Genomic DNA, 12,191 nt, shown 5'->3' on the forward strand with positions numbered 1-12,191 from the left:
GCAGCCGGTTATGTCCGTTCCTGGCTGTCAATCGCTGCGTTGGCTGCATATCCCGGATTCTGCAGTAGTCAATTGAGATGCTCTTCGGTGTTGCCACTGCGTGCCATCGGACGATTGTGCAAGAATGCCAATCATTTCTGATCATTGGCAAAAAGAGAGAACTGATTTCTATATGGGCACTTTAGGCTGTATTTGCTGTGGCACTGTATTTATTCCTTCCTTAGCGGCGCGCTTAAAGAAATGCAAATTAGTACTCTGTCATAGTTTGTGCAAAGTCAGTACTATACTATGTGGCTATACTCATACTATACCCATACATGATAGGGAAGGGCTGCTGCGATGAACCTTTGCCCTCCTCCCCCGTCCCTGAATGGGAACCCTGCGCACGCCCATGCACTTTGTGATTAATGTATAGCATGTTTAGTGCGTAGTTAGCCGCGTTCCTGGCAGGCTTTTGGCATCTATGTACAGTACCGTCCGCTGTCAAAGGGAACACTACAATGAGCACCATTGATATTATCGGCCCTCTAATAGCAAGTGTAGAAATAAACAATGTTCATGCACGGCACTAGTCTGTCGAAGGAAGTCAGAGCTGTTAATCAGTGGCAGCTTTACGCAAATCTAAGCTGATGTATTTTTTCAATAGAGTGAAGTCCAAACATATCATGCATGCAAGTGTTCCATTTATCAGTGGACCTGTCTGTTCATAGCAACAAGGTTTTACTGTATTGAGCTTTGAATGTGTGTGTGGTAGAGTGTGTGTGTGTACGTGCGCTGCTATGAATTTCAGGCTAGAGCTAGTTTGTTGGTGCAATATCCTTCACTATTTTATGTCACTGCTTCTGTACATAAGCCTACTTTTGTTTATATTTTGTGCATATTTTGTGTACTTGCTTCTTCTGTATAAATGATTATGTAAACTGAGGGAACATTGTACTAAGGTTAACTTTTTTTCAGCTGTGTGTGTCATGGAAAGGCTCTGCGTGCTCCAAACACAGTTGTAGCTGCTCGAAAAGCAGATTTTGACTGCTCGTATGGCTGTTCCAAAATGCTGGAAGGCATTCCCACTATTGATATTCTTATAAAATAGGAATGGAAGTGTTTATTTTTTTTTAGCGAGATTGGTGTAGTGTTGATGGGGTGGTGTTCTCTAGTTGTCTCATTAAGAATGAAGCAATGCAGAGGCTGAGGTGTAATAATTTGCATAAATTGAGGCAACCACTCCGGATCCTAGTGCACTTTAGATGTAAAACAAGAAAAGCTGTATTTCCTCCTCCTCTCGTCCTCCTTCAACTTCTGCAAATGGATAGAGGCTCACTGCCTTTCGAGTTTAGTGTTCCTAATTTGTCCTGTAGACGTCACTGTAAAAAGAGGCCTGAAAATTTGGATGCTGTAAATCTTCGTGTTATTTTTTGGACTCTCTGGTCTGAAACTGCCATAATTAAAAAAAGCCTCCACCTCAGGTTCAAACCAGCGCTCTCGTGAATCGATCAGTTTGCGGCCATAGCATTGATGGCAGTGCCGTTTTACTTGCTCCAAACTGCTACATGCTGCTTCGAATTGTGCTTAGTAACTGCTCCGAACCTGCTTCATACTGGCTCTGAGAAAGTCTGCGACGGCACAGGCGCACCGCAGATCGGCATTTGAGAGAGAGCATCACTTGAAATCTCTATAGAAACAGGAAGCAGCTTGTAGATTATGATTTTAGTATGGGAACATGCAACTTTGTCGGCTCTTATCTTATTTATGCATTAAGAACTGGCATATCAAGCTTTCAAATCGTTTTGCTATTTTAAATTTTATATGCAGGCTGTTTGAGTAATATGTTGAAAAGGGATCAAATTTTTGTTTTAATTATATAGCTCATACTATGAGCATTTGACAAGCAATCTAATTGTTCGTTGCTTTCTATTTATGTTGATCATAGGCTGGGAAACATCTTTCATAATAAATATTAATATTTATGTGATACTTCCGTGATGCTTTAAATGCTTGGAGTTATGTGTCATATTTTGCAATTTGCTCCTAAAACACCAATAGCTGCTCCAAACTAGCATTTTCCCTGCTACGAAAGCAGTTGTGGCTGCTCCCAAGTGGCACGCTTACTGCTCCAAATTCTGCTAAAAAAAAAGTAAAAAGTTGCTTTCATTACTGCGTTAACAAAACTTGTAAGGCAACTTCGCTGCAGTGCTATAAAGTGCTGTGGTGATGCATGTAGGAAACATGAAGGGGCCATTGTATCGCAGAGTGTGGCGATGTCTCGGCGGATAAGCACCGGTAATGCACAGAAGGTGTGATAGCATTAGGCGGAAAATGTGCTATTATGGCTTAATCACTGACAACTTTTTTGATAAGCATCTTCAGCTAATTGCCCAGTAGTGCATATGGCCTAGCAGTGCACTGTTAGTGGTATGCGTACGTCAGAAAGGCGCCATGCCGCCATTCATGCTGCCTCTTTCTGCGAGACCGCTAAGTGCGCTACCCAAACAGTCTGCCTTCATGAACCTAAGCTGCTCACCATCGTCGCCCCAGTGTGTGGTTAGGAATGAAGTGGGCATTATGAACATTTTCCCGACATATGTGTGTACTGTACAGCAAGTGCTCAGGCATGCAGTGATGGGGTCAGTTTAGTTGGCAATGTGCAACTAAACTGACCAATGTGCAACTAAAATGACAACTAGGAACAATTGGTTTTATGTGGCAGCAAATGCTGAGTATTGGCAAAAGTTTATTTATTTATTTACAGTACCTCAAAGGCCCCAATGAAGGGGTTTTACTTATGCGTGATTTATGTATTTATTCATCATACGTTACTGAGCCCATTAAGGCATTAAGTAAGGGGGGCAAGTATGAAGTAAATAGAAAAAAATATATCAATAAATACAAGGAAACAAAAAGAAAAAAAGCCTACAGTGAATAATTAAATTAGAAAAATAAATGATACACTTCAAAAAAAACACATATAAACAAAAGAAGGGAAAACATGTACGTATATATAATACATACAGCGCAAAGCATGTTCGGACAAAGCAGTGGCATTTCAGTGGCAATGTCATGAAAAAAGACACACTTGCCGCATCCTAGCAAAAAAAAATAAAATTAGAGGACAACTTTGCAGAAAAAAAAATGATAAATAGTGACCACATCATGCTATTTCAAAAAATGTTTATGCAATTGATCAAGAAATGCTTGATGGTTACTTGGATGCAATTTCATCAGGAAGATCATTCCATAAAACAATAGCTTGATAAATTGAAAGCATTAGTTCACCCACTTATGTGTTTAATGCTATATTGATTATGTAAGCGGCATGATATGCATGTAAGTGCTTTCATTGGAACAGTGATAAAAGAGCAACGGAAGGACGTACTTTGAATCGCACAAGCACTATGTCGTGTTTGATCTGCATTATGCTGGAATGGGGGCTGTAGTTGGAGCTAATGAAACAAGCGGCCCTGTTTTATATGGAGTCGAGCTTGTTAGTTGGGTAGATTTTATGAGGGGACCACAGTAATGAAGCGTATTTTAACTGTGGACGAACAATTGTTTCATAGGCGAGTTGTCTTACAATGCTTGGCGTATTCCACAAGTTCCGGCGCAGGTATATAAGTGACCTGGAAGCCTTGGCATAATGGAGTTGATATGCAGGTCCCATGAAAGATTAGGTTTGAAATGAATGCGTAAATAAGTGTACAATGATGGCTGGACCGATTGTTTTGAGTGTGCACACGCAGCAGAGAAAGCCGCCAAAGTGCTTTGCTGGTATCAGTGGCGCTTATAACTAGACACAATTTTACGTAGTTGAACATGTGTGAGGAAGGTAGCGAATGTATTCGCAAGAGTTTGGCCATGCATCGAAATGCCTGATGAGTGTACTGGGAGGCGTTAAAGCTATTTTTGACGTAACTGTGATAATCTGACTGCTTCAGCAAAATAGAAGTGCGTAAATTCGTTTTGCCAAACAGCCCGCTTTTTCAAATCATTTTGCGGTCCCCAGGGAGTTTGAATATCTAAAATAGCAAAATTCTAATTGCGAGCCGAGTCAAATAGCAACCATTGTTTGAAAAATGTGTGAACATTTGCACATTCCAATAAGCAGACAACTATTGATTGGAAGTACTAAGAGGGCTTACTTTGATGTTTGCAAAGTGAGGCTAGTTTGTATTCTTTATCGAACTCTTCCCAGTTTGCCATAATTCACCGTTTTATGCACCTTGTGGACAGGGCTACTTGCCATTCATTTAGCTTCTAATGAGCCCTGGTGTTTAATCATTTGTCCCAATGAAAGGACACTTATGTTACCTATAAGGACAAATGCTAAATCATATTAGGTGTCATGGAATCGACCTGGGCCTTTTATGGAAAAATATTTTGCTGCACTTCCCTTGTACTGCTGTGTCCATAATAACCAACCAATAAACGGTACAGTCGCACCCCGCTACAATGAACGCTGCTTCAAGGAAATTTCTGCCACAACAAAAAATTTACGGTTCCCCGTCAGCAGTCTATAGGAGTCAATGCGTAAATATTCTTGCCACAATGAACACTTCTTTTTCTGCCGTCCCGCTTCAACAAAATTTCACGATGCAGCTCCAGGCTCAGATATGTATATTGCTATTCAGGAAACCAAATCTTTAACACTTGGATGCATTTTCAGGACTTTAAAATACGTCGACTAAGTCTAAAACAGGCGTTGGCACCACCAGAAACCGTTGCTTTCAGCAAGCAGGAGCGCCGCCATTGCTCGATAGCGATTGGAATGAGACTGCCCTGCTTTTGCCACTGGCTTGCTTTCGAGCCGCATACGATTCGAAGCTGAAGCTCAGTCGCTCAGTTAATGGTTTCCTTCACGCAGCTGCCGCACCTGCTGGGTGCTACCGCGGAGCGATGCTTTTTCCAATTCTAATGCTTATCATTTTATTCGTGCTTGGCCAGTTTGGTACCTAATCAGAGTGACCCTTCATCCATATTATCAACCAAATCAGTAGCCGCAAGTGATGGATGATAACAATGGTGGTGGAGTCTGAGTGACAGTACTTTGCGGCCTTCTGGTGTTTAACTACATAGGATTAGTGTCCAAATAAAAAGAAATCTCACCACAGTGCGGCTGGTTGTGTCGCATAGCTACCAAGGTAAAGGTGTGCCGCGATACTTTGCGATTTTTTTAAATTTCATTTTCAGAGATTCAAAGTTTGAGGCGTCGACCTATATTGTTGTCTGATCTATATTCCGGTTTTTATGATATGCCCACAGCAGGGCAAAGGTCTTTCTCAAGTTCTGCCGATCAACCCAGTCCTGTGCTTTCTGCTGCCACGTTATACCTGCAATCTTCTTAATCTCATCTGCCCACCTGATTTTCTGTCTCCCTCTCATGCGCCTGCCTTCTCTTGGAATCCAGTCTTGTCTCAATAATATTTGAACATAGAGCTCTGCTCGGTTTACAACTGCAAAACTGAATGGATATTTGCTGCTGTTTGTGCAGGTAGTTCTTCCAGATCTCGCTGTGATCCGGATTGCCGTCTATGATGAGAATGGCAAAATGCTGGGTCAGCGAATCCTTCCCATGGATGGCCTGCAAGCAGGTGAGCTTTCAGGACACACACTGCCATTGACAGTCATCAAATATTCAGGTGTATGTTTTAACATAGTGCCGATGATGTCCATAAGGCACTACTCTGCTTAGATTCTAAAATTTTTTTTGTACAGTGAAATTTCGGTAGAATGAACATCACATTGTTCATTTTCAACTTTTCATTCAACTTTTCAAATTAACAAAGTTCTAAAAATCCCATGCCAAATGCTAACAGTTTCAATGTAAAATTACTTCCCTACTGCGTACTTCAGAATACTGAACTTTTCAAAATAACGAGTGCTATATTTAGTTTCTCGTTATGCTAACAACGACTCAGTACTATGAACTCATGTCTTGAAATCTGTCGGGACCACCAGAGCGCTACGCAAGCAGATGACACAGCAAACAGACTCCTTGTTTCTCGGAAGACGCGCGACGGTGCGGAGAGAAAAAAACGAAAATGAAAAGATGACCTTTATTTCTTTCTTTTTATTCAAATGTTGACGCTGCAGGTTTACAAGCACAGAGGTGAGGGGCGAGGGCAACACGGGAGGGCAAGGTCAGTGAGCCAGTATGGGAGCTGCTGACCAGGAAGCATGGGTGTGGAAGATGAGGAAGCAGAAAACGAAGCGGGAGAAATTGTTTTTAGCTCTTTATTTTCTTCTGAAGAGGCGATGACAGCCACGACACTTAGAGTTTTTTTTTTTTTTTTATCACTTCTACATGTGCTCTAGACCTTGTCAGTCGTGTCCATCTCTTTTCGGTGTTCACTTATTGCGTCCACAAAGCAAGTCGGCGTTCGGGCTGCGGTTCATCTATGCTTGCGACAAAGAAGCGGAAACAGTTTTCACCGAGCAAGAAAAGCGCTATTCTTTGCCACCTGGAAGAAGGCAACAAGCAAGCTGTTGTGGCCAAAAAACTTGGACTGGCGCGTTCCACAATTGCCACGATCCTAAAGGATAAAGTCGAAATAATGAAGTGCCAGGATCAGTCGCTACTTACCCCTTCAAGGAAGTGACTGCAGCTCGATGACTTCCAGCCAATTGACTTCTGTGCTCACATGGTTCAATGACGTAAGAGCCCAGAATGTGCTTGTGTCGGGCCCACTGATTCAGGAGAAGGCGTGACAGTTTGCTGCAATTTTGAATGTAAAAGACTTTGATGCATCTTCTGGTTGGCTCCACCGTTTTTACCAGCAAAATGCGATCACCTGGCAGACTGTGTTTGGTGAGGAGAAAACAGCAGACGAAGCCGTAGCATCCACGTGGCGGGAAGAGAAGTTTTGGGAAGTAATAGAGTCACACAGTGCGGCCGATATATTCTATCCCGATAAGACGGCCTGCCTATGCACTTTAAGGGGGAAGAGTGCAAGGGCAGCAAAAAAATGAAGGTTCGTGTTACTGTTCTGTATGGTTGCAATGCAACCGGCACGGAGAAGATTATGCTTCTCATCATTGGAAAGTTTGCACAACCGCGCTGCATGAAGAGTCTAGTGTCCCTTCCATGCGATTACAGGGCAAACAAACAAGCCTGGATTACTCGAGAGCTCTTTACAAAGTGGCTCCTGACCATGGATAAGAAGATGAAAAAAAAAAGAACGATGGAACATTTTATTGATAGTAGATAACTGCTTGGCCCAAATTGTCAATGTACAGCCGACTAATGTGTGCCTTGAGTACCTTCTGCCAAACTGCACATCTGTGCTGCCACCCCTCGATCAGGAAATAAATATAAGTGTCAAGGCGCACTTCCGCAAGCGCATTGTTCAGCTTGTGCTTATGCCCTTGCGACTTCAGCGGTCGACTGTCGTAAAGAATTGGCTTCACAAAGTTTCGTCATCGTCATCATCAGATTCCTCCAAATCCCTATTGCGGCACACTTCATCTGCAATGCCCTCATTCGTGCACAGTTTCACAATGTTAGCATCATCAATGGTCGTAATGAAATCATCTCAGCAGATGTCCCATCCTCTCATGCCGGAGTTGACGATGCACTGCCACAAATCACCGCCTGATTACTCCTGTTCGGAAACTTCAGGCTCGGCATCGGGTCCGACGTTGGCAAAGTTGACTTTGCGGGAACAGTTTGCACACTTGTAATTGTTACCTGCATCCACGAAGCATTCATCATTTCCACTACTTAATACAAAGCCACCCGAAGTGACAAGTTGGCTGCCGGGCAGTCAAGATCTATGAGCAAGCGCTGCACAACGTGTTATTTAAATCTTAAATGCGCAAATTACGTCCAAGCTCTATGTTTGCACCTTCGACAAAGTGTTGACCAGCAGAAAAAGGCGTGGAAGGCCTCCCGTCCGTCATCCTGACCACAAACGCACACCAACAGGGAGCTAGATGTTCACGCTCGACATACAAGCTAGGACGCAAAGAACAGATCTGGGCCTGTTTCTAGCCAAAAAAGAAACTTCTGAATTCAAGCCAGCATGGCCGGCATCGTGGGGCGGTGGAGACCGGTCAAGGAATTGCTATAGAGTGAAGAGAGGGGAGGATACGGTGAGAAGACGACCTTTAAAACCAAAACACGAGGAAAGTAGACAGGTCAGGTAGCTTGCTCGAAAGTAGAAAAACTTTGGAGGGTGGCCTGCGTGCGCAAATGTCCCAGAATCGCATTGTGGCGCAGGCAGGATTGTGCGGCCTCATTAACTTCATTATTCACAAATTGTTCCCTGTGTGACATTCATTTTCACGCTTTTGCACGTGTGCGGAAGGCCTGCTGAGCTGAGTGTGATGCGAGTGAGAACAGGACCTAACCATGGAATGAATCCCAAGTAATCATAAGTTGATGGGGTAGCGCAAGTACGTGCACTGGAGTGATAAGACACCAATCCAGGCAGGCAAGACACAGATGCCGACGATTGGGTACAGTCGGCGGCAGACAGTGTTGCCGTGTGGCCCGGTCTCCCTAACCCATTGACGCCAACAATAGTGCAACAAGACCAGCAACTTAAATCTGGAAGAGATTAAGCAGCCGACCAATCTTCAAAAGATCGGTGGCAGTGTGAATACACCGGCCTCGTCTGGCGACGCGGTGTGCTCAGAATAGTGGGAGGACAAAGGACAGGGGGAGTGCGTAACAAAAAATGTTCAGGGAGAGTGACAACTAAAGTGCTACAGAGGCAGGGATGGTGTTTAACATTAAGAATCTATGAGTACCTTGCTGATGGCTCATGGTGGTCGAAAGTGGTTTCCCGGGAAGCCGCCAGAGCACCGACTGCGTTCGCTGTAACCGATTGACGGCGTTCATGAATCAGGGTTTGTACAGGTCCTTGAAATGCTTAAAAACTCTTGAATTTGAAAAACGCATTTTCAAGGCCCTTGAAAGTCCTGGAATTTTTCCGTCGTACTTGAAAATTCTTGAATTTCGTTCCCGAGAACCTAGAAGACCAACAACAACTCGTCGCCAGGGCCAAGAGGGCAGTAGAAGCCAGAGGGTTCCTAGAATAAGGAGCCCTCCCACCTTAGGGTGACACCGGGCATTGCTCGGGGCATTGTTTCAAAGTAAACGTTTACTTCTCTCTCTTTCTCGTGAGCAGTGCACTCTCATATTCACATTGCGACCTTCTAAATGTAGTAGATCGGTCTGTCAACCTGTCAAGCTCCCTATTTTCAAAGCAGTAATGCAGTGCGAGTGCAATAGTCCCATTTGGCAAAAATGCACAAGAAGAAAAAAAAGTTAGTTTTGTAGCGAGGGAAAGCAGTGAATCCGATAGTAAAAAGTTGGAATGTCACAACACGAAGAAGGGAAAGCAGCTCGATACATCAAAGGACACAGGAAAAAAAGTTTGCCCGAATCTACATGTTACACTGTAAATGTCGTCGAAATACGATAGTCTTGCATCTGGAGAGAGTGAACAAAACGTTTATTTGATATTCTGTGCAAGAAAATCGGTGAATGGTATTCTGAAGGCGCTGCATTAGAGTGCCTCGAGCGTGTAACGCAGGCGAACAAGCGCATCTAGGCACGTTAGGCATGAGTGCCATCTGGCAGTTATCTTCGAAAACAAAGGCGTGCACGACCGCTGGGAAAGATGCGCGCCAGTCACGGAGGTGATAAAGTGTAGAATGCAAAGCAACGGGCAGGTGCCACCACCGTGCCATCGTAGCAAAGCATTGGAAACACCTTCTTGAGCATCGCGTTGCACTGTCAGTGCAGCGCGTTAAACGCTACAGTCCTTAGAGCTACTTGTGTGTGCCTCTTCTAGTATAAAGGCAGACATACAAAATAAGACATGCTGTTATGGCGCCTCAAATATGCGCAATATTTGCTTTTTAATTGACAATCACACAATTATGAATGCGAAATCTTGCGCAATATTGGTGGGCACTGCGGATTGGGTTGGCTGTTCAGTGCCGTTTGAGGTATCGTTAAAGCGGACAAACAGACAAATGTACAGACAGACCAAAATTTTTTCATCGAAAGTCCCCAAGAAAGACTATCGTCTTTAAAACTCACATAGGATGAGTGCTAATGAACAACTGCCACACCTTGACACTGAAAGCATGCCGCTTAAACACCAAAAAGGATGCTAGAAAAGGACACACATGTATCCACAGGATAAGTGTAAGTTAACCACTGTCACAGTTGTTACTTCTTGCTGTTTGAGCTGCGTGGTACTAGTGTGAACTGTTCGCCAGCCAGTGCTCCTAATGAGATGGTGCCATCAAATTTCAAGGTTATAGCAAGCATGATGTGGGTTTTCTCTGTATACAAGTACACTCCACACAAATCAATGATTGGACTCATGAAACATTTAGAATATAATTCAGGTCACTTCCTCGGTGTAGCTAATGCTCATTCTTCCAGTCGAGGCCCATCGCGAGCGCATTCAACACTGACGTAGCTCTGTTAGAAGGGCAACGAAAGTCGTAGTGACGACACACCATCTGTAGTGAAGTGAGCGATTTCCGGACTTCCACCACGTACGTACCCGCAAAACATCGCGGCTGCTGCAGCTAGCGACGCGTTTGTTTTGCAGGTGCTCGTGTGGCACATGTGTGCGTGATCAGACAATACTCTGAATGACGCATGAACAACTTCGTGTGATCATTTGACTTAGTCACCCGACACTGCTGCGTAGCTGCCCAACTCGGTGCCCACAAGCAGAAGCTGAAAATTCCCCACATCAATAAGGTGATATTAAATTATTCAGCAATAATACATGAATCTTAGTGCGTGAATTGTGCTTGGAGCTATAAAAAACGCTTGCAGCGAAGAACGAGCAAGCCACTAATATTGTGGCACCACCCCTTCAAGGCCTGACCACACATATGCATTGAAGCCTGTCAGTGTGTAACTTTTTGACAATGCATTCTGCCCTCTCCCTATGGAGAGTGATGGAAAGAGTGCTGTGCCACGTCAAAAAGCCACACATTGGAATGCTGCAATGCTTGCGTGGTCAGGCTTTTACAGTTTGTCAATTTCTCGGTTGCAGCATGGCCAACTCCTTCTAACTGCGTCCAATTTGCGACCTAAGCATCGCCGATGGCTTTACACATATCGGGAAAGCCGCTGCGCTTTTTGTGCAGCTTGGATGAGGTGAAGGAAAAATTATATTGTGCTACTGATGTGCCACTCTCTTGGAAATGACAGGTCATTGTGTACAGCAGTAATTATCGTGTTAGAAACTGCACGAAAACATAATGTGTATTTGGCACTGTATGCAGACTGCAGTGACATTGAAATGTTCTAACGATTGCACAGAACGCCAGCACCACACCTAGGCAAGGTAACCGTTTAAATGCTCAGTTGATGTAGCATGAGTATGTGCAAAGAAATAAGGTTCAGCACATGCTGAAGAGGGGCACTAAATGAACTGGCCGAAGTTGTCACTCAGCATCAATCATGCTTTCTTCTTGCGATGTCACTGTCACTGCCAAATTTGAAAAAGCCTGGCAAAGCTGCAGGAAAGGTTGTTTTCTAGCCTCTCTAGCACTATACTTAACGCTTTCCGGATAGCTTCCTGCATTTCCTTTCCAAACTATTATAAAAAAAAACCATGTGTTGCATTTTTTCGCACTTGTGGTGCGTGAACCTGCCAAATAGTGAACCCATCGCTAGCTTTTCTCGCAGACGACGTTAATGAAGTGTATACCTCCTATACATTTGTTTATCTTTGTGTAAGTGAAATGAAATTATGCTGATTGTTTTGAATCTGTTTGGGGAACATCACAGAGCACGTAGTGGAGTAATCTCAACCTTATTTGTAAGATTTCATTGTGTGTTGCAAGTTTGTTTGTTTTTACTATTTAGTACTTGCAGAGTGATCCAGGCTAGTCAATAATATTATTATTAAGTTATACATTTATTCAACTTTATATAAGTTAAAGAACTCAACAATGGACAATCTTCGCGGATGCTAGTTTGCCGCCATTTTCGAAGTTCATACACTCGCCGCACACGCAAGAAGCTTGCTGCTCGCGCTGTGTCCGAGATCTATGCGCTGTTATGCCTGAGAGTCCAGGCCGAACGTCATTGTCTCTGCAAAGGCAATCTGTGTCAATGGCAGCGAGCCAGCCCGCCTGACGTCATCATCTCAACGATGTCATCTAACTGCGCCGGTCTGTATTACACAACACACGGGGAGCTCCCTCAACCCATGGGC

General features: G+C 43.8%; 1 protein-coding gene across 1 annotated transcript in view; it reads left to right on the forward strand.

Annotated features, from left to right (window-relative positions):
• norpA (no receptor potential A) overlaps nucleotides 1-12,191 on the forward strand; it is a 553,315-nt gene that overhangs the window by 399,996 nt on the left and 141,128 nt on the right. Inside the window, exon 27 of the mRNA XM_075865873.1 lies at nucleotides 5,483-5,582. Coding sequence (XP_075721988.1) covers nucleotides 5,483-5,582 — 100 coding nt within the window. The remainder of the gene's footprint in view (nucleotides 1-5,482; nucleotides 5,583-12,191) is intronic.

The sequence above is a fragment of the Rhipicephalus microplus genome, chromosome 6, assembly GCF_043290135.1.
Source record: "Rhipicephalus microplus isolate Deutch F79 chromosome 6, USDA_Rmic, whole genome shotgun sequence".
NCBI classification, from domain to species: Eukaryota; Metazoa; Arthropoda; class Arachnida; order Ixodida; family Ixodidae; genus Rhipicephalus; species Rhipicephalus microplus.